The 22,158-nt window shown below is 44.1% G+C and overlaps 3 protein-coding genes across 3 annotated transcripts; all 3 read left to right on the top strand.

Moving 5' to 3' along the window:
- The first annotated feature begins 897 nt into the window (after positions 1-897).
- Positions 898-3,688, top strand: LOC146405788 (protocadherin alpha-3-like). Its single transcript, XM_085014799.1, has one exon. It carries the CDS (start codon positions 1,081-1,083, stop codon positions 3,565-3,567), a length of 2,487 nt encoding a protein of 828 aa, XP_084870925.1. The 5' UTR covers positions 898-1,080; the 3' UTR covers positions 3,568-3,688.
- Positions 3,689-7,264: 3,576 nt separating this feature from the next.
- Positions 7,265-9,838, top strand: LOC100621600 (protocadherin alpha-4-like). The gene has a single exon (XM_085014800.1). It carries the CDS (start codon positions 7,361-7,363, stop codon positions 9,836-9,838), a length of 2,478 nt encoding a protein of 825 aa, XP_084870926.1. The 5' UTR covers positions 7,265-7,360.
- Positions 9,839-16,968: 7,130 nt separating this feature from the next.
- LOC146405789 (protocadherin alpha-5-like) lies at positions 16,969-19,942 on the top strand. Its single transcript, XM_085011737.1, has 2 exons — positions 16,969-19,380; positions 19,931-19,942. The coding sequence occupies exons 1-2, from the start codon at positions 16,969-16,971 to the stop codon at positions 19,940-19,942; spliced, it is 2,424 nt and encodes an 807-aa protein (XP_084867863.1).
- The last annotated feature ends 2,216 nt before the right edge of the window (positions 19,943-22,158 follow it).

Genomic DNA, 22,158 nt, shown 5'->3' on the forward strand with positions numbered 1-22,158 from the left:
AACATTTTAGGATATACAGGTAAGTTGAAATGTATACATGCTGTGGAAATTAACAAAAAGACTAATATACTTTTCCTTGATTTGATGAGAATGTAACAAATACCCAAATCGCTCAGTGTTTTCATGCAGCAAAAACCAAATTTAAAAATATCTGCACTGTAAAATACTGACTTGTGGCATTTTAAATAAATAACAGCTAAGATAACTAACAAAGATGCAGTCATTGGACAAAGGATGCGAGAGTCATTTGTAAACATTCTACAAAGAAGTGAACATAGTTTATAAATGAGCAATTGCTGTATAACATAGAAGTAAATTATGTATATATGGATACACATACACACATTTTCAATGTCTTGATGTTTTGATGGTTACAAATATCAAAGGCCTGTTGTTTTTGTAAAATATAGACTTCATGGCCAGGTGGTTAAAGTCTTGAGTTTTGAATCTGATTGATATCTCACCCAACACCATCAAGTTAGTATTTTTAAGCTACTTAACCTGTACCCGTCCACATTTTGATGTTTATAAAAAGGGAATCATATTAATACCCACTTCAGAGGATTGTTGTGAGAACTTAATAGAATAATAAATGGAATACTACTTGTCTTCATGGGAAATATTTCCAGTAGCTGTCCACTACTGTTATAACAGTAATCACTATCATTAATACAGTATATTTAACTGTATGTCATGGATTGGTCCAATTGAAAGTGATGAAATTAGTATAAAAGTTCTAAGGATATATTCTGGTAAAACATGAAGACTCTGAGGAGTGCTCGAAGAAAATTACAACAGAAGAAATTGGGGGCGAGTTCAATGGAAGGAAAAGAAGATAAACACATGTATTTAATACTTACACATTTAGCCACATGATGTCGCTGTCCACCGCGAGGTATTTCACCACAAAAGAAATACAGCATTCATTACGTACCAAGAGGCTGCTCTTCGTCTCCGTCTCTGGAATACGGGCAATACTAGCATGGGATGATTATTTAAGAAAAGAAGAATAAGGAACTAAAAATATTTTCAAGGTTTTGATCGATACAAAAGCGATCCAGTATTTGCAAAAGGCTTGCAATGGTATTTTCCTGGAGAGAAAGTCAGGGAGACCTGCGACTACTGCTTGCAGTTCTGCCTCTCCTACTGTGGGAGTCCGGCAGCGGCCAGATCCACTACTCGGTCCTGGAGGAGGCCAAACATGGCACCTTCGTGGGCCGCATCGCCCAGGACCTGGGGCTGGAGCTGGCGGAGCTGGTGCCGCGCCTGTTCCGGATGGCGTCCAAAGGCGGCGGGGACCTTCTGGAGGTAAATCTGCAGAATGGCATTTTGTTTGTGAATTCTCGGATCGACCGGGAGGAGCTGTGCGGGCGGAGCCTGGAGTGCAGCATCCACCTGGAGGTGATCGTGGAGCGGCCGCTGCAGGTGTTCCACGTGGAGGTGGAGGTGAAGGACATTAACGACAATCCGCCAATGTTTCCAGTGGCAGTAAAAAATTTGTTTATTTACGAATCCCGGCCGCCTGGTTCTCGGTTTCCGCTAGAGGGCGCATCAGATGCAGATGTCGGAGCTAATTCGCTGTTGACCTACAGTCTTACCGCCAATGACTATTTTACCTTGGATGTTAAAAGAAATGATAAGGAAATTAAATCCCTTGGACTTGTCCTGAAAAAACTTTTAAATCGAGAGGACACTGCTGAGCATCACTTACTTATAACAGCAGTTGATGGTGGGAAACCAGAACTCACTGGTACTACTCAGCTGAAGATCACCGTTCTGGATGTGAATGACAATGCCCCAGAGTTTGAGAGCACAGTCTACAGAGTCAGATTATTTGAAAATGCACCAAATGGTACCCTAGTAGTGATTGTTAACGCCTCTGATTTGGATGAAGGAGTAAATAAGGACATTGTATATTCTTTCAATACAGACACATCAGCAGATACTCGGTCGAAATTCCACTTAGACCCCGTTAATGGATACATCAGTGTAAAGGGTAGCATAGATTTCGAGTCAACTAAATTATATGAAATCCAGGTAGAAGCAACTGATAAAGGAAATCCCCCAATGGCAGATCACTGCACGGTTCTAGTTGAAATTTTGGATACCAATGATAATGTACCCGAGTTGGTTATCAAATCACTCTCTTTACCTATATTAGAAGATGCTCCTCTCGGTACTGTCATCGCCCTGATCAGCGTGTCCGACCGCGATTCTGGTGCCAATGGGCAAGTGACGTGTACCCTGACTCATCATGTTCCCTTCAAGCTGGTGTCCACTTTCAAGAATTACTATTCACTGGTGCTGGACGGCACCTTGGACCGCGAGAGCGTGGCGAGCTACGAGCTGGTGGTGACCGCGCGGGACGGCGGCTCGCCTTCGCTGTGGGCCACGGCGAGCGTGTCGGTGGAGGTGGGCGACGTGAACGACAACGCGCCGGTGTTCGCGCAGCCCGAGTACACGGTGTTCGTGAAGGAGAACAACGCGCCCGGCTGCCACATCTTCACGGTGTCGGCGCGCGACGCGGACGCGCAGGAGAACGCGCGGGTGGCCTACTCGCTGGTGGAGCGGCGGGTGGGCGAGCGCGCGCTGTCGAGCTACGTGTCGGTGCACGCGGAGAGCGGCCAGGTGTTCGCGCTGCAGCCGCTGGACCGCGAGGAGCTGGAGCTGCTGCAGTTCCGGGTGAGCGCGCGCGACGCGGGCGCGCCGCCGCTGGGCAGCAACGTGACGCTGCAGGTGTTCGTGCTGGACGAGAACGACAACGCGCCCGCGCTGCTGCCGCCGCCGCCGCCGTCGCCCTGGCCGCCGCACGGGTGGGCCGGGGGCGCGGGCGGCGGGGCGGGCGTGGTGAGCCAGCGGGTGGCGCGGTGGGTGGGCGCGGGCCAGGTGGTGGCGAAGGTGCGCGCGGTGGACGCGGACTCGGGCTACAACGCGTGGCTGTCGTACGAGCTGCAGGAGGAGGCGGCGGCGCCGGGGGGCGCGCGGAGCGCGTTCCGCGTGGGGCTGTACACGGGCGAGATCAGCACGACGCGCGCCCTGGACGAGGCGGACGCGGCGCGCCAGCGCCTGCTGGTGCTGGTGAAGGACCACGGCGAGCCGGCGCTGACGGCCACGGCCACCGTGCTGCTGTGGCTGGAGGAGGGCGGCGCGGCGCCCAAGGCGTCTTCGCGGCTGGTGGTGGGCCCCGCGGCGGCGGCGGAGGCGGCGCTGGTGGACGTGCACGTGTACCTGGTGGTGGCGATCTGCGCGGTGTCGAGCCTGCTGGTGCTGACGCTGCTGGTGTACACGGCGCTGCGGTGCTCGGCGCCGCGCGGCGAGGGCGCGTGCGTGCCCGGGCCGGCCCGGCTGGTGTGCTCGAGCGCGGTGGGCAGCTGGGCTTCGTCTCCGCGGCGGCGGCGGCAGCGGGTGTGCTCTGGGGAGGGGCCGCCCAAGGCCGACCTCATGGCCTTCAGCCCCAGCCTTCCGCCTGGCCCCATTAGTGGGGATGGAGAAGAAGAGGTGCATGCGGAGGCTGATCTTCCTGCCAAGGTGAGTAATTTGAAAATATTATTTCAAAAATGCCTTTAATTCCTCAATTTTTACTCTCTTGGAAATATTTGACCAGTTAGCCTCGATTCTGGTAATAGAGTTTTCCAGGTATTGATTTAGTGCTTAAGACGATTGAATTTCTTGGTACTAATGGTGTTGAACCAAAACAGCAATAAGTAGTGAGAACCATCCTTGCAGGTTTTAAAAAAAAATTGCTGTAGGATTATCTTATTCCTGAAAGTCTGGATAGAAGGTAGATAGATTTTGCAGGCTAAATTGTATTGATTAGACTGTGAATACTCTTGTGACTCATTGGATTAAGGATCCAGCGTTGTCATTGTAGTGGCTTGGGGCACTGTTGTGGCATGGGTTTGAGCCCAGGCCTGGAAAATTTCACATGCCAGCCAGCTTGGCCAAAACAAATAGTATTTGACTTAAACTGTGGTGTACTAATATCTGCACAATACTTCAGTAGCTCATGATGCATTTCATTTGGAATCCCTAGTAGATGTTAGTCCAAATGTCACAGGCCACTCTTTTTTATTAGGCTCTCACATCTTCAGTTTCCAGTATTAGTTTATGAAGCCTGTTATCTGCTGTGGAGTCGCTTTTACTTAGTCATTTATCCAGAGCCTCAGTTCTTTCTCTCTTCTTGAACATGATTTATTTTAATTTTTGTGCTTACACTTGGCAATACTGTGTGTTGTTGCTAGTTTTCCAATTGCTTAAAAAACAAAAATAATTTACTGTTTTTAGAATTGTATTTTTTTCATCTTCAGTTCACTACTTTTATGAGTAAGTGTTAAGATATCAATAGGAAGTGAAATTTTAGTACTCCATTAGTGTATCATTATTTAGAAAATATTCCTTTTGAAAGAATATTATTAGTCTTGTTAAGAATTATTATTTTCCGGAGTTCCCATCGTGGCGCAGTGGAAATGTATCTGACTAGGAACCGTGAGGGTTTGAGGGTTCGATCCCTGGCCTCGCTCAGTGGGTTAAGGATCTGGTGATGTGGTGAGCTGTGGTGTAGGTCACAGACGGGGCTTGGATCTGGCGTATCTGTGGCTGTGGCATAGGTTGGCAGCAACAACTCCGATTAGACCCCTAGCCTGGGAACCTCCATATGCCTCAGGTGCAGCTCTCAAAAGACCAAAAAAAAAAAAGGTATTATTTTCTACCCGAGAATGGGTTCCAGTGTATGCAATTATATGGATACTTTTCTGCACCAGTTGTGTACTCCAACGTCGTACTTGCTTGCTCAAGTTTCCTTGCAGAAACCTGCTTCATACTCAGTGATATCATGGGGGAGGCTGACATGTAAAATAGGCCTCCATTTTTCCACTTCCACTTCCTCCTTCTGGCACTGCTCTTTGTGCCTTCATGTCCATCAAGTATTAGCCACAGCATATTTAATCTCAGTGCACTATCTTGTTAGGTTTCATTTTCATCCCGTGGTAAATAATGAGGTCATCCAGAGTTCATGTCTTCCAGGATATGGGACTTCAATCTTCAAATCAAGCTCTCTTCTTCAAATTCTTGGCTAACATGATTCTCGGCTAATAAGACATTTAAAAAACTTTGGAGGTTTTCCCTTTAGAGAGGTATTGCTGCCATACTAGGCAAATACTGAATAGTTCCCAAATAAATATCCTTTCTATTCTTTTGCATTCCTCATCCATGCATTTAATTATTTGCAAAATAAATAGACAGGGAGTCCTTCACACTTTCTCTCAGTGTGTTTGATACTCATCATTTTGCACACATCTACACTTTGAATCCTCAAACAGTGAAATTACTTTGATTTATGATTTAGCTAAAAAAAAAAAAGGCAGTGTTTGGCTCTTCATACAATGGGAGCCTAGAGCTATTTTCACTAGACTGATTTTTTTTTTTGTCCTAGACAACCATGGGGTAAGAAGTTATGAAAAAGAGGCAAAGAAAGTTGGCAAACCGCTACTATTGTGCCCCTCTATATTAAGGTTATTTATGTCAGGAAAATATATTGTGCTGTATTAACTGGAAATTCTTTATTGATCATTAGAACTCAATGTCTCAAAGATCATGACCGCCAAGAACTGGAGTGAAAATTAAGCTAAAACCCAGGTGTTCAATGCGGACGTTGAAATATATTTTAAGCAGAGCAATATCTGAGGGAAGTATTTTTGGATTTCTGTAAACTATAAAGACTGTTGAAACATCATATTTTCCGGAGTTCCCGTCGTGGAGCAGTGGTTGACGAATCCGACTAGGAACCATGAGGTTGCGGGTTCGGTCCCTCCCTTGCTCAGTGGGTTAAGGATCCGGCGTTGCCGTGAGCTGTGGTGCAGGTTGCAGACGCGGCTCGGATCCCGCGTTGATGTGGCTCTGGTGTAGGCCAGTGGCTACAGCTCCGATTCGACCCCTAGCCTGGGAACCTCCATATGCCCCAGGAGCAGCCCAAAGAAATAGCAAAAAGACAAAAATAAATAAAAAAAAAACATCATATTTTCCTAACTAGCTATGTGACCACCTTATTAGGCAGTTGAAGAAAACCAAGCCACTTTACTCAGTAAATATTTGGCAAATACTCAGTAATTATTCTGAGCCATTAAACTATTATGACACCAAATAGTCTCTTTAACAGTTTATATTTTAAAAATGCGGGATTAGACACACATATCTAAATACCTACAAAAGGGAAATTAATATAATAAATGGCCCAAGTGAGGTGATCTAGATGCTGAAGTATAAAGGAAAGTAAAATTGCCTGCCCAGTTGGTTTAATCATGAAAATTTTTGTTGGTCAAGGAACTTTCAAGTTCTTATAAAATGAGGGAGACTGCTTTGAAAAGAGTTTGGAAGTGATGGATATTACTTAGGCAGGGACTGAAATGAGTATATTTGTTTAATGAATGTTATCGGAAGCAGGAAACTGTTCACTCTGACAAAAAGGTGTGAGTACTGTAGGAGAAAATACAAGTTTAGGCATATTAGATTCTGGAGAACAGGCAAGTTGTGTAGAAGTCAAAAGAGACAAAATGAGAAAATACCTGTCTTTCTCCTGCGAGGTGGATGGGTTCCAGTGTATAAAATTACTTGGAATACTTTTCAACGCAAACTGTATATACTGTAACATCCCATTTCCTTGTTAAAGCTGCCTTGCCCTCAGCCCTTAGATGATTTAAAGATTTTCAACTGAGTGATGATGGTCTTTGCTTACTTTTTTGAACATTTTTGAAATTCCCTTTCAATGACGTATTTTTGAGATCAGAGCTTTCCTAAAGGGGGTTCTTTGAAGTTTTCAACACCAGGAATGAAAGATTCAACGGTGAAGAGTGTGTCATTATTAATAACTATCTTTCTTCACTCTCAGGAACACACACACACACACAAACTGTCATGACGTCTCCTAACCAACACTTTACCAGTTGTATATTTGCAAAATGTTATGTTAACTATATGGCTGGGTCTGGGTAAATACTTCTACGAAAAAAAATTTCCACTGAAGTGAATTCTGCTCTTGTGGGGAAAGTAAGGATCATAATTAATTAGTAGTGAAAAACAGGTATCTCAGTAGTACACAAATGTGCTTCTCTTGTCCAACAGTGTTAAAATGTGTGGAATGGCTGAAAGATTGGCTTGGATTTCTAGAGTCTGTTACTTACCGTTTGGAGCCACATGGTGTCGCTCTGTAACCATAAAATTGATCCACTAGGGAGAAAAAAGTCCTTCCTATTCTTACTGTAAAGAAGCTGCGTCCACCACCCAGATACTGAAAAAATGGAAGGAGCAGTGTCATTGTCCTGAACGGTCGCGGGATATCTCTCCATTTTGAAGCAAGACCCCCTTAATGAGAACAAAGCCCTGCGGGCTTGAGATGGAGTTTTCTTGGGCAATCGGCCAGGAATCCCGGCGTCTGCTGCTCTCACTTCTGTTTCTCGCAGCCTGGGAGGCCGGGAGCAGCCAGATCCACTACTCAGTCCCCGAGGAGGCCAAACACGGCACCTTCGTGGGCCGCATCGCTCAGGACCTGGGGCTGGAGCTGGCGGAGCTGGTGCCGCGCCTGTTCCGGATGGCGTCCAAAGGCGGCGGGGACCTTCTGGAGGTAAATCTGCAGAATGGCATTTTGTTTGTGAATTCTCGGATCGACCGGGAGGAGCTGTGCGGGCGGAGCCTGGAGTGCAGCATCCACCTGGAGGTGATCGTGGAGCGGCCGCTGCAGGTATTCCACGTGGAGGTGGAGGTGAGGGACATTAACGATAATCCGCCTGTGTTCCCCGGAACACAAAAGAATCTGTTTATGGCGGAATCCAGGCCGCTTGACTCTCGGTTTCCACTAGAGGGCGCCTCGGATGCAGATATTGGAGTCAATGCTGTGCTGACTTACACGCTGAGCCCCAACGAGTATTTCTCGCTGGAAAAACCATCTGGTGACGAGCGGGTAAAACGTCTCGGGCTAGTATTAAGGAAACCTTTAGACAGAGAAGAAGCTCCGCAGATTTTTTTAGTACTTACCGCCACTGATGGCGGCAAACCTGAACTGACAGGGACCGTTCAGATACTCGTTACAGTTCTGGACGCCAACGACAATGCCCCAGCTTTTGACCGAACACTCTATGCGGTGAAATTACTAGAAAATGTTCCTAATGGAACGTTAGTAATTAAGCTTAATGCCTCAGATTTAGATGAAGGCTCGAATGGGAACATTTTTTATTCATTCTCAACTGATATTTCACCAAATGTGAAATCCAAGTTCTACATAGATCCAATCACGGGAAAAATTATGGTAAAGGGATATATCGATTTTGAGGAAAGCAAATTCTATGAAATTCTTGTAGATGGCATTGATAGTGGGCAGCCCCCACTCTCTGGCCATTGTACAGTTATGGTGGAAGTTGAAGACACCAATGATAATGTCCCAGTTATAGAATTCAAGTCCTTGTCACTCCCGGTAAGAGAAGACGCTCCACTGGGCACCACCATCGCCTTGATCAGCGTGTCGGACCGGGACTCCGGCGCCAACGGGCAGGTGACCTGCTCGCTGACGCCCCATGTCCCCTTCAAGCTGGTGTCCACCTTCAAGAATTACTATTCGCTGGTGCTGGATGGCACCTTGGACCGCGAGAGCGTGGCGAGCTACGAGCTGGTGGTGACCGCGCGGGACGGCGGCTCGCCTTCGCTGTGGGCCACGGCGAGCGTGTCGGTGGAGGTGGGCGACGTGAACGACAACGCGCCGGTGTTCGCGCAGCCCGAGTACACGGTGTTCGTGAAGGAGAACAACGCGCCCGGCTGCCACATCTTCACGGTGTCGGCGCGCGACGCGGACGCGCAGGAGAACGCGCGGGTGGCCTACTCGCTGGTGGAGCGGCGGGTGGGCGAGCGCGCGCTGTCGAGCTACGTGTCGGTGCACGCGGAGAGCGGCCAGGTGTTCGCGCTGCAGCCGCTGGACCGCGAGGAGCTGGAGCTGCTGCAGTTCCGGGTGAGCGCGCGCGACGCGGGCGCGCCGCCGCTGGGCAGCAACGTGACGCTGCAGGTGTTCGTGCTGGACGAGAACGACAACGCGCCCGCGCTGCTGCCGCCGCCGCCGCCGTCGCCCTGGCCGCCGCACGGGTGGGCCGGGGGCGCGGGCGGCGGGGCGGGCGTGGTGAGCCAGCGGGTGGCGCGGGGGGTGGGCGCGGGCCAGGTGGTGGCGAAGGTGCGCGCGGTGGACGCGGACTCGGGCTACAACGCGTGGCTGTCGTACGAGCTGCAGGAGGAGGCGGCGGCGCCGGGGGGCGCGCGGAGCGCGTTCCGCGTGGGGCTGTACACGGGCGAGATCAGCACGACGCGCGCCCTGGACGAGGCGGACGCGGCGCGCCAGCGCCTGCTGGTGCTGGTGAAGGACCACGGCGAGCCGGCGCTGACGGCCACGGCCACCGTGCTGCTGTGGCTGGAGGAGGGCGGCGCGGCGCCCAAGGCGTCTTCGCGGCTGGTGGTGGGCCCCGCGGCGGCGGCGGAGGCGGCGCTGGTGGACGTGCACGTGTACCTGGTGGTGGCGATCTGCGCGGTGTCGAGCCTGCTGGTGCTGACGCTGCTGGTGTACACGGCGCTGCGGTGCTCGGCGCCGCGCGGCGAGGGCGCGTGCGTGCCCGGGCCGGCCCGGCTGGTGTGCTCGAGCGCGGTGGGCAGCTGGGCTTCGTCTCCGCGGCGGCGGCGGCAGCGGGTGTGCTCTGGGGAGGGGCCGCCCAAGGCCGACCTCATGGCCTTCAGCCCCAGTGTACCAGATTCTGGAGACAGAGAGGATCAACAGCTTGCAACTGCGGATTCCCTCTCAAAGGTTAGTTTATAAATATCCTTTCTTTAAAGTTTCATATTCTTTCATTCTAGTAATTTCTTCTTAATTAAAAAAAATCTGCACCATATTTCTCTGAATTACATTTCTTTACTTTTTGCTCTTTTTTAAATAAAATCTTTTAGAATTATAGGTATGGTAATACTTGTTTTTAATCTTCATTATTCAATGTACAGTTATATAGCACAGTTATAAATTTTATTGCTATCCTATCCTATTTATTTTCAGTTGCAATCAACTTTTAGAGAGCATTTTCTTATTTGCTCATAATACATTGAAAAGTCCAGATGCAATAGTACAGCTCAATTAGTTATTTGAAAGGGAAAACCTCTATTATCTCCGCTCCAGAAGCCAGTCAAATGCACCTCCCAGATGTCGCCCCGCTTCTCCTCCAAATGTAGCCACAGTTTTAAATTTATAACTCATTAATTTTGACCTCTTTCCTCAATTTTATCCAAATAGAATAGTGCAAAATGTGTTATTTGTGTGTTCCTCAAATTTATCATCATTCTATGGAATCCATATTGGCATAGGTACTTGGAGTTCATTTAATTATCTCACTTAGTAGTGTATTTTATGAATAGGGTATGAGTTCTTCATTCCACTATTGAGAATTTTGTATTGGTTTTTTTGTTGACTCGTTCATATAATGCTGCTATCAATATATTTGTAAAATTTTCAGTATCCATGTGTACTTTTTTCTCTAGTTAGTTAGGATCAAGATTGTGTCAACTTGTTTCACACATCTCTGGGTATAGACTATGTACATATTTCTTTAATTGGAGGAAGTGGAACGTCGACTCTGTGCAGATCTTCTTCTTTAATTACTAATGTAAATCAATTTCCCAAAATGCATTTACATGCATTCCTCATTCTAGCAGTGAATGAGTTACTGTTGCTCTTCATCATCTCTAAAACTGACATTATTAGGTTATTTGCATTGTTGCCATTTTGCTGGATGTTTTTAGTATTCCTATGTTATAGTTCCTAATTTGTAATTGAGGCTGAGTGCCTGTTTGTATTATTATGATCAGCCATTTTTATCCTATTTTGTAAGGTATCTGTTTGTGTCTTTTGCCTGTTTTTCTATTCTGTTTTATTTTTCTGCTGCTTTTTGAAATTTTTTATATTCTGGATACAATCCCGTTCTTGATTTTGCACTTTTCTGTGCTGTGACTTGTCTTTTTATTCTTTTGTCTTTTGGCACATAGAAATTTTTTTTTGTAATTTTTTTTATTTTTCCACTCTACAGCAAGGGGGTCAGGTTATCCTTACATGTATACATTACAATTACATTTTTCCCCCACCCTTTCTTCTGTTGCAACATGAATATCTAGACAAAGTTCTCAATGCTATTCAGCAGGATCTCCTTGTAAATCTATTCTAGGTTGTGTCTGATAAGCCCAAGCTCCCGATCCCTCCCACTCCCTCCTTCTCCCATCAGGCAGCCACAAGTCTCTTCTCCAAGTCCATGATTTTCTTTTCTGAGGAGATGTTCATTTGTGCTGGATATTAGATTCCAGTTATAAGTGATATCATATGGTATTTGTCTTTGTCTTTCTGGCTCATTTCACTCAGGGTGAGATTCTCTAGTTCCATCCATGTTGCTGCAAATGGCATTATGTCATTCTTTTTTATGGCTGAGTAGTATTCCATTGTGTATATATACCACCTCTTCTGAATCCAATCATCTGTCGATGGACATTTGGATTGTTTCCATGTCCTGGCTATTGTGAATAGTGCTGCAATGAACATGAGGGTGCACGTGTCTCTTTTAAGTAGAGTTTTGTCTGGATAGATGCCCAAGAGTGGGGTTGTGGGGTCATATGGAAGTTCTATGTATAGATTTCTAAGGTATCTCCAAACTGTTCTCCATAGTGGCTGTACCAGTTTACATTCCCACCAACAGTGCAGGAGGGTTCCCTTTTCTCCACAGCCCCTCCAGCACTTGTTATTTGTGGATTTATTAATGATGGCCATTCTGACTGGTGTGAGGTGGTATCTCATGGTAGTTTTGATTTGCATTTCTCTTATAATTAGCGATGTTGAGCAGAAATTTTTTTATTTTTCGTAAGTTCGATGAATCTTTGTTTTCTTCTTGATTCTATTCCATGAAGATAATTTCTTGTGGTGTCTTTTAGCTGCCTGCCTATGCCATAGCCACAGCAATGAGTGATCTGAGCTGTGTCTTCGACCTACACCACAGCTTACCACAAGGCCAGTTCCTTAGCCCCCCTTAGTAAGGCTAGGATCAAACCCCCCATCTTCGTGGTTACTAGTTGGGCTCTTAACCTGCTGAGCCACAGCAGGAACTCCTCAATAGTTGTATTATATGCTCAGTTTTAGTTTTCTTTGGTTTTATCTTGTCTGCAGTTTTTAAAGCTTCTTGAATATGTAGTTTGATGTCTTTCATCACTATAGAAAAATTTCAGCAGTCTGACTTCAAATACTGCTTCTGCCTCATGTTTTTTCTCTTTGTCTTCTGTGACTCAAGGGATATGTGTGTTAAATCTGTTCACCATATCTCATATCTTCTATGCCCCTCTCTATTTTTTAAATATCATTTTTGGTACATCTTTTACATCCTGGATATTTTGTTCTGACCAATCTTCCACTTCAGCAAATTTCTCTCTTATTATTAAATCATCAATTGAATCTACATGTCAATTATAACATTTGTTAGCATTAGAATTTTAATTTTTCCTTAAAAATAGATTATAATTTTCTGGTGAAATTCTTTATTATGTATTTCAATACCTTAATCAGTTAATTCGGGATCTGTCATATCACTGTAATAAGTGGATCATTTGTGTGCTGTGTTTTTTTATTGTTCATTTTTTCTTATGACTTTCTTATTAAGATGATAATTTTGTATTGAGTTCTGGATAGTGTGCAGGAGAACCTGTAGTTTTTCTAGAATTATTTATATTCTTCTAGAAATGGATAAAGAACTTATAAATATCTGACATATATGAATTTAGGTCATTAATGGAAAAATTTGAATTGGGATATATATTTACCTCTTTTCCTCATTTATTACTACAATGACTTCTGTCATTACAAATGTTCTGAATGTGTTATTTTTACCTCTCCTACTGACACTCATGTTCTATTCTGTAGTCCCACACAAAGAAAAGTTAGCAGAATAAGGAGTTTGTACTTTATTTTAAAACAATTTCCCTTCCTCCCCACTACTAAAGCATAAGAACCAACCTTATTGAAGTTTATTCCTGTTTAGTTACCTTCCTTTCTTCTTTCTTACCCTGTATACTTGCTAATGCTATAAGAATTTTGCATCCCACCAAGTTTCCACTCACTTGACCTAGGGTTTAAAAACTGTATATGACCTAAGAGATGCCCATTTCTCTTAATTTAATGATAACTAAACTGTGGCCTGGAAACATAAAAAATTTGCCTGAGGTACATGAATATTAGTGTGAATATGTAGGATAGAACCACAAGTACTTGAATTTAGCTCCACTGTCTCTTTTCACTATTAAATGAGCTCATTTGGGAGTAATGGAGGCAATAGGGCTGTGAGTAAAACTGTGATTAATTTAAATTACTTACTCCCACAGAGACATTTTTTTTTTTTTTTTTTTTTTGCTTTTTAGGGCTGCATGCACAGCATATGAAGGTTTCCAGGCTAGGGGTCCAACTGGAGCTACAGCTGCCAGCCACAGCCACAGCCACAGCAATGCTGGATCCAAGCCGAATCAGCAGCCTACACCACAGCTCATGGCAACACCAGATCCTTAAGCCATTGAGCAAGGCCAGGGATTGAACCTGCAACCTCATGGTTCCTAGTTGGATTCGTTTCTGCTGCACCACCACAGGGAACTTATTTATTTATTTATTTATTTATTTATTTATTTATTTATTTATTCCCTCAGAGATACTTTAAGATTACTCTCAGATTTTATCTCCAGAATGAATATATAATATAAATACTTTAGCACAATATTTTATAGGGAGGTTGTATAAAAGTAATTCAAAGATAAGTACATATCCATACAATGTTCTGTAATAGTATAGATTATTTTCCATATGTAATTACATTTTCTTGTCAAAACTGATACAGGTGCATAAATTGTTTATAAATTATTTATAAATCTTCATTTATAAATTGTTTCAACTTCACCTGTTATATCTCAGTAGGAAATGAGAGACATCTAGACTCCATGAAAAATTAAATTTTATAGTGTACTGTATTCTGAAATGCCTCTTAGTAAATTAAGTAGAGACACCTCGAAGTACTATCTGGTTTCCTTAAACTACATTGATTGTCAGAGAAGCAGTCTTAGTTCTGCAGTGGGGCTTAAATATAGCTGAAAATTCTCTAGAAACTATACAGTAATAAAGGAATCTATAATGTTTGATTGAAATTATATATATATGTATGTGTGTGTGTGTATGTATATATATATATATTTTTTTTTGCTTTTTAGGGCCACACCCACAGCATATGGAGATGCCCAGGCTAAGGGTCAAATCAGAGCTACAACTGCCAGCCTTTGCCACTGCCACAGCCATGCTAGATCCGAGCCACATCTGCAACCTACATCACAGCTCCTGGCAATGCCAAATCCTTAACCCACTGAGTGAGGCCAGGGAATTGAACCTGGAACCTCATTATTCCTAGTCAGATTCATTTCCACTGCACTGTACCACAGTGGGAACTCCTGAAGTACTATTTTGGGAAAAGAATTTCCTCTACCTATGGAGTCTATGGAATTATGACTCAAGAGTTTATGCCTGTTGAAAAAGTAACCTCCAAAAAAAGAGTTGAGCAATCAAAGACAAATGCAGGTGATAATTTTAAAAGTCTATATAATCTAACAGATATGAAGACAGCTCAAATGCCAAGAGTCTTGTTTTCTCCTGTATATATTTACATGAAAAAAATTGCAAACTGAAAAAAGCATATGACACTGTTTATGGCATTTTATCCACTGAGCAGATTGTAACAATTTAAGCATTTACTGAAAATATCCTGTAAATTGTTATGCATGCATTATTAATACCACACCATCAGCTTAGCTTTTAAACATTAATACTTACTTTTCTCAAAAGTTAATTTATTTATAGCAGCTTTGTAGTTTTACATTAATCATTGTTCCATAACAGAAAGTGATTCAACATTAACTGATATTTTTCAACTCATTTATAGTCATTTTCTTTTTTACCATTGTATAGTAAAATTTTTAAAAATTATTATTAGGTAAATAGTCTTGAAAATTGATTATTATTTAACTTAGTGTTTGGGTGCTCTGAATGCTAAGGGGAAAGTCATAGTAGAGATAGTAAAAATCTTTCAGAAACTAAAGGGAATGCTAAATATAGTATTAAAGATTATATCAGAACAAATTCAGTAACATTATCTTATTTCTTTACTGTTTTGAATACTGAGAAGCAAATTAATTTCAACCAACTTTGTATTTCTAGTTATCTTATTTATTTTCAAGCTATTCTTTATAGTGCCACTTTTCCATATTTGTTTTATATATTAACACAAAAAATAATGCTTCTGGGCCTGGAAGTTCCCTTGTGGCGTAGTGGGTTAAGGATCTGGCCTTGCTACAGCTGAGACACAAGCTGCAAGTGTGGCTTGGGTTTGATCCCTCACCCAGGAGCTCCCACATGGCACAGATGCAGCCAAAAAACAAAAAACACCCAACAACTTCTAATCTCACGTATAACGTATGCCAAATTAAATATATTTGGGATTATGCTTTACATGTAAAGCCTCAGTAATCGAATTACTGACCTCCTCGCCTATCTTGCATGCACAGGCAAAGAAAATTTTGCAATATTTAAGGAATTTTAGGGAGTGTATACACAAGCAGAATGTTAAATATTTTTTCAGTAGAAACATTTGTTCATTTTCTTTTGTCCATATTTACCAAGTGAAGTCCAAGTGCATGGAGCAAATAAACTGAAGGTATAAAAAGCCATGGCATATGGAAGTTCCCAGGCTAGCAGCTGAATCACAGCCACAGCTGCTGGCCTGCACCACAGCCACAGCAAAGCAGGAGCCAAGCCACATCTTTGACCTACATGACAGCTCACCACAATGCTGGATCCTTAACCCACTGAGCAAGGCCAGAGAATGAACTCAAGTCCTCCAAGGCACTAATCAGGTTCGTTATCACTGAGCCATGCTGGGGACTCCGGTAAAGTAATTTCGCTCATGTTTTAATTTCTGCTGGAACCCAAATATTTTGTGAAGTAATATGTCTCACAATCAACATTAGGATTTGCTGCATAAAAGAAAATATATGTTCCCACAGTTGATTTCAACTATGATTTATCAGTAATAGCAACTTGAAGAAATGTTTATCTAGAGGTATGTAATTTGCAGTGTCATTCCACATTACATTTTTTTTTTAGTCAGCAGTAAAGTAGGTGATACAGAGAAAAATGAAAGAAATGTTTGAAAATCAGACTTCCAAATGGAACTGAGACAAGAATGCTATTCAAATATTTTGTTACTTTGAAAATATCAACAAAAGCCAATATTATATACTGTAAATAGGAATATAAGCTTGTTTTATAAGTCACATAAAGCTAGCATACAAAATCCCAGTAGAGAAAAACTCAATATTTTTGTAAATATTTAAATATGGAAAGAAATGAAAAATCTAAAACTTCTGAAGTCAGGGACTATGCAGATCTGAAACAGACTAAACTAATCAAAATTATTTTAATAAAGATTGGTTATCATAACTTGAGAAGTATTGATTTTGCAATATTTAATTAAAGTTTTATGAATATTTTATTAAACAGTTAATGATCTATTTTATTAAAGATAAGTAAGATAATACATAGATGTCATTGAAACTGGGACATATTTAACCAATGTAAGATAAATGAAGCAAAAAAGTAGGATACTCCCCTTTCATCCACATGATGGCGCTGGAAACCACAAGTTGTTTGTTTTTTTTAAAAACAACAAAGGAATACAGGGAGTTTATGTTCCTTAGAAAGGAAAAAAGCCACTCCATTTTCTCACTCTGCTGCTGAAGCTCAAAAGGTGAGCAAATAGAAATTTATACTATATTGGGGATTCAGTTTCCAAAAGATATGTGGTAGTGCAATAGACGTTTGAAAATTGCAAAGAATTTGCGATGGTATATTCCCAGAGAAGTAGGAGATCCTGGAGCCTGCCGCTCTCGCTTCTGCTCCTCGCAGCCTGGGAGGCCGGGAGCGGCCAGATTCACTACTCGGTCCCCGAGGAGGCCAAACACGGCACCTTCGTGGGCCGCATCGCCCAGGACCTGGGGCTGGAGCTGGCGGAGCTGGTGCCGCGCCTGTTCCGGATGGCGTCCAAAGGCGGCGGGGACCTTCTGGAGGTAAATCTGCAGAATGGCATTTTGTTTGTGAATTCTCGGATCGACCGGGAGGAGCTGTGCGGGCGGAGCCTGGAGTGCAGCATCCACCTGGAGGTGATCGTGGAGCGGCCGCTGCAGGTATTCCACGTGGAGGTGGAGGTGAAGGATATTAACGACAACCCGCCCAGGTTCTTGCGACAGGAACAAACACTCTTCATTTTAGAGTCAAGAGTAGCGGATTCCCGGTTTCCGCTAGAGGGCGCATCTGATATGGATATCGGAAGAAACGCAGACTTGAGATACAAGTTACAAGCTAATGAATATTTTGACGTGGATGTTAAAACAAATGACGAGGAAACCCACTTTTTAGAGCTAGTTTTGAAGAAGCCAGTAGATAGGGAAGAAACGCAAGAACATCGTTTATTGCTGATTGCAATTGATGGAGGAAAACCTGAACTAACAGGTACAGTCCAGTTATTGATCAATGTGTTGGATGCGAACGATAATGCCCCAGAATTTGATAAATCAATTTATAATGTCAGATTACTGGAAAATGCACCGAATGGGACATTAGTTATTAAACTGAATGCCTCAGATGCGGATGAGGGCATTAATAAGGAAATAGTGTACCTCTTTAGTAATCTCGTTCTTGACAATGTAAAATCTAAATTCGCAATCCATGCTAATAGTGGAGAAATAACAGTTAAGGGAAAACTGGATTACGAAGACTGTAATTTATATGAAATTAATATTGATGCTGTTGATAAAAGTCCATTCCCATTAACTGGACACTGTAAAGTAATAGTAAAACTCCTAGACGAGAATGATAATAACCCAGAGATAGTCATAACTTCCCTATCTCTGCCTGTGCAAGAGGACACACCCCCGGGTACTGTCATCGCCCTGATCAGTTTGTCCGACCGTGACTCTGGTGCCAATGGGCAGGTGACCTGCTCTCTGACGCCCCATGTCCCCTTCAAGCTGGTGTCCACCTTCAAGAATTACTATTCGCTGGTGCTGGACGGCACCTTGGACCGCGAGAGCGTGGCGAGCTACAAGCTGGTGGTGAGCGCGCGGGACGGCGGCTCGCCTTCGCTGTGGGCCACGGCCCGCGTGTCGGTGGAGGTGGGCGACGTGAACGACAACGCGCCGGTGTTCGCGCAGCCCGAGTACACGGTGTTCGTGAAGGAGAACAACGCGCCCGGCTGCCACATCTTCACGGTGTCGGCGCGCGACGCGGACGCGCAGGAGAACGCGCGGGTGGCCTACTCGCTGGTGGAGCGGCGGGTGGGCGAGCGCGCGCTGTCGAGCTACGTGTCGGTGCACGCGGAGAGCGGCCAGGTGTTCGCGCTGCAGCCGCTGGACCGCGAGGAGCTGGAGCTGCTGCAGTTCCGGGTGAGCGCGCGCGACGCGGGCGCGCCGCCGCTGGGCAGCAACGTGACGCTGCAGGTGTTCGTGCTGGACGAGAACGACAACGCGCCCGCGCTGCTGCCGCCGCCGCCGCCGTCGCCCTGGCCGCCGCACGGGTGGGCCGGGGGCGCGGGCGGCGGGGCGGGCGTGGTGAGCCAGCGGGTGGCGCGGTGGGTGGGCGCGGGCCAGGTGGTGGCGAAGGTGCGCGCGGTGGACGCGGACTCGGGCTACAACGCGTGGCTGTCGTACGAGCTGCAGGAGGAGGCGGCGGCGGCGCCGGGGGGCGCGCGGAGCGCGTTCCGCGTGGGGCTGTACACGGGCGAGATCAGCACGACGCGCGCCCTGGACGAGGCGGACGCGGCGCGCCAGCGCCTGCTGGTGCTGGTGAAGGACCACGGCGAGCCGGCGCTGACGGCCACGGCCACCGTGCTGCTGTGGCTGGAGGACGGCGGCGCGGCGCCCAAGGCGTCTTCGCGGCTGGTGGTGCGCCCCGCGGCGGCGGCGGCGGAGGCGGCGCTGGTGGACGTGCACGTGTACCTGGTGGTGGCGATCTGCGCGGTGTCGAGCCTGCTGGTGCTGACGCTGCTGGTGTACACGGCGCTGCGGTGCTCGGCGCCGCGCGGCGAGGGCGCGTGCGTGCCCGGGCCGGCCCGGCTGGTGTGCTCGAGCGCGGTGGGCAGCTGGGCTTCGTCTCCGCGGCGGCGGCGGCAGCGGGTGTGCTCTGGGGAGGGGCCGCCCAAGGCCGACCTCATGGCCTTCAGCCCCAGCCTGCCTCAAGGTCCCATCTCTACAGACACAGTGAGTCTCAAAAAATCTTACCTCAGTTTTTACGTAGTTTGTTGGAGATAATTACTTTGCACTATAGTCTTTATTTCAGTAACAAACCTTTTTATAAGGTTTGCTTTAATTTTATTTTGGCTGTGGTGTGCAGTGACTTGATGTGGGATCTCAGTTCCCAGACCAGGGATTGAAACTCAGCCACTGAATTCTAACGTCTAGACCACCAGGGAACTCCCCTTTGTAAGGTTTTAAAGGTTTTAAGTTAATGAAGTAGTTTTCTGTGCACCATAGAAAGCACTTCCAGAATTAAATTTTTAGTGAACATTTTAATTTTCAAATTTTACCAAGTCTTATAGAAAGTTACTTGTAAGACATATGTTTACAATATCACTTATTGTCAAAGTCTCGTATTGTGACACACAGACATTTTAACATCACCGTGTCAATTTGCCTTCTTTTCTTCTCCATAGACTGTCGATTATTTGAGTATTTATATTACCCCAATTCAGGTAATTTTTTAGTAGTATTTGTGCATTGAATGATTCTTTCATGTTTGTTTATATGGTAGGCCTTGGCATAGTCCTGGTGAATTTGATATTTATAACTTAAAATTTTAGCTCTGCTGGCTTCATTTCATTCATTTTTTTGAACACAAAATACTTTGATATGATTTAAAGTGATTGAGAATGTTTTCCTTCCATTTCCAATATAAAGACACTGTATATCTGCTTGAGGATTTCATTCTGTCCAATTTTTTGGTTATTCTTCTAGAGAAATTTTTGTGTGGGGGGGAAGGAAAGTTTAGAGTTTATTGTAAAAAGACCAATATAAGGAGGATGAGTGGCTTGTGCTCTAAAACCAGGAAGCTAGAGGATTTTTTATTTACAAATGAACTCCCCTTTCCTATTTTAAAACATAATATTTGTACTGCTTTTCCTTTTGTCTTCATCTAATACATTTAACATCATTTGTCCCTCATGTCACTTAAGGAGAGTTCTCATTCTTTTTTCCCAGTCTATATTGTCCCACTTGGCAGATATATCACAATTTTCTCCCCTTAATGTCAACATTTAGTGGAACAATGGAAATGAGTTTTTCTCTACTTTTTCTTTTTCAATTCACAAATTATTATATCATTGAGAAATATTTTTGAATTCTCACAGTTGGGAAGATGCTTACATTTTTGAGTTTAAAAACTTTTGTATTTATTGTTGCTCTTTGTTTTTAGATTTAAAAAAACTGTATTGCGATACAAACTCTCCTCTTGAGTTTATTGTTTTTTGATAGATTTTTTTTACAACAAAGCTGTCCATTTTAATCTCCCATAGGCAAGAATGCACTCCATCTCAAATACAAAAAAAAAAAAAACTGTTTTGCTTCTCATGTTGGGGGATACTTTGTATTACTGTTATTTTGTGAGGATTTTGCAAGTAAATCAATTCTGGAGAAGGGTGGGTATTGGCATGTTTCCACTGGAAAAGTCTTCTTTTTAACTTGCATTGTCTGCTTTTGAGAACTTTATGTACAGTTGGTGACATTATGGACAGATTCATGGTAAAATTGACATTTGACATGACTTTGATATTAGGGTAGCATTTTTTACAGGTGAAGATGGAGGTAATTAAAACACACTTGAACAAAGGTTGTATTGAGGAAGAAGTGTGACCTATACTGTCTGCAAAATAGAAATAATATTGGAGAGTAGTTAAAAATGACACTATTAGGAGTTCCCGTCCTTTCTCAGTGGTAATGAACCTGACTAGTTTCCATGGAGAACCAGGTTTGATCCCTGGCCTCGCTCAGTGGGTTAAGGGTTGAGCATTGCCCTGAGCTGTGGTATGGGTCTCAGATGCAGCTTGGATGTGGCATTGCTGTGGCTGTGGTGTAGGCTGGCAGCTACAGCTCATATTTGACCCCTAGCTTGGGAACTTCCATATGCTGAGGGTGTGGCTCTAAAAAGACAACCCCCCCAAAAACCCACTATTAATGGTGGGTTTGTGATCATATCTCAGGTCACATAAAAGTGATTCTAACATCTTGGAGTTTCTGCATTTACTGGAATCCCATAAAAGTTGTACCCATGAAGACAAATATTGTGGTATGTGAAAAGACAGTTGGACTATAGGCTGAATTTGAATAGGGCGGGTCACATGAGATGGAGTTATAAAAAAAATCCATATAGGTGACATGTAGAATGTTCATACCATTAAATAAAAGGTGAAATTCAAGGATTTGAATTTGGGGGATAGTAATGATTTCTCTCCATAATCTTCAAATTATAATCAAATTATTTTCTAGGAGACATCAGCATGTAAAGGTAAAAGTGACAATTATAACCATAGGAGGGGGGAGAAAATGTGGGCTTGGGAATATCTTCGATAAAAGTCTAATTTGAAATGTTGGAAGTGGATGAGAACACTCAAAGGAAAGCATGTAAGAGCTTGAGGTGGAGAGAAAAGCATAGTCATTTAGGAGCAGCTGAAGGATCACAGCAGAATAGAACAAGGGGTGGAAAAATTCCACGAGATTTTGCAGTGATGGAGAAAAACGTAAAGGAAAATATTTTGCGGGGCACACCCCAGTATAAGCGGCAGAAATTAAAAAATGTCGGAAAGAAAATGCACTAAACATTTTATCTTTCATTATTAAATAAAATAAATATCATTAAGAGTGGTTGGTGTTCGCTGAACAAAGAAAGAATGATGGACTTTAATAACCCACAAGGTTTAAAAAATTTTGATAAAATTTGTTAATTTTAAATTACTCTATTAGCACAAGATATAATAGCATATCCTG

The sequence above is a fragment of the Sus scrofa genome, chromosome 2 (assembly GCF_054392235.1).
Source record: "Sus scrofa isolate SSC_HxYL_T2T_F1_AM1 chromosome 2, Sscrofa_HxYL_maternal_Yorkshire_Landrace_v2.0, whole genome shotgun sequence".
Lineage (NCBI taxonomy): Eukaryota > Metazoa > Chordata > Mammalia > Artiodactyla > Suidae > Sus > Sus scrofa.

Excerpts from the sequence above, each read along its gene's own strand:
- LOC146405788 (XM_085014799.1), top strand. The coding sequence starts at position 1,081 with ATGGTATTTTCCTGGAGAGAAAGTCAGGGAGACCTGCGACTACTGCTT.
- LOC100621600 (XM_085014800.1), top strand. The coding sequence starts at position 7,361 with ATGAGAACAAAGCCCTGCGGGCTTGAGATGGAGTTTTCTTGGGCAATC.
- LOC146405789 (XM_085011737.1), top strand. The coding sequence starts at position 16,969 with ATGGTATATTCCCAGAGAAGTAGGAGATCCTGGAGCCTGCCGCTCTCG.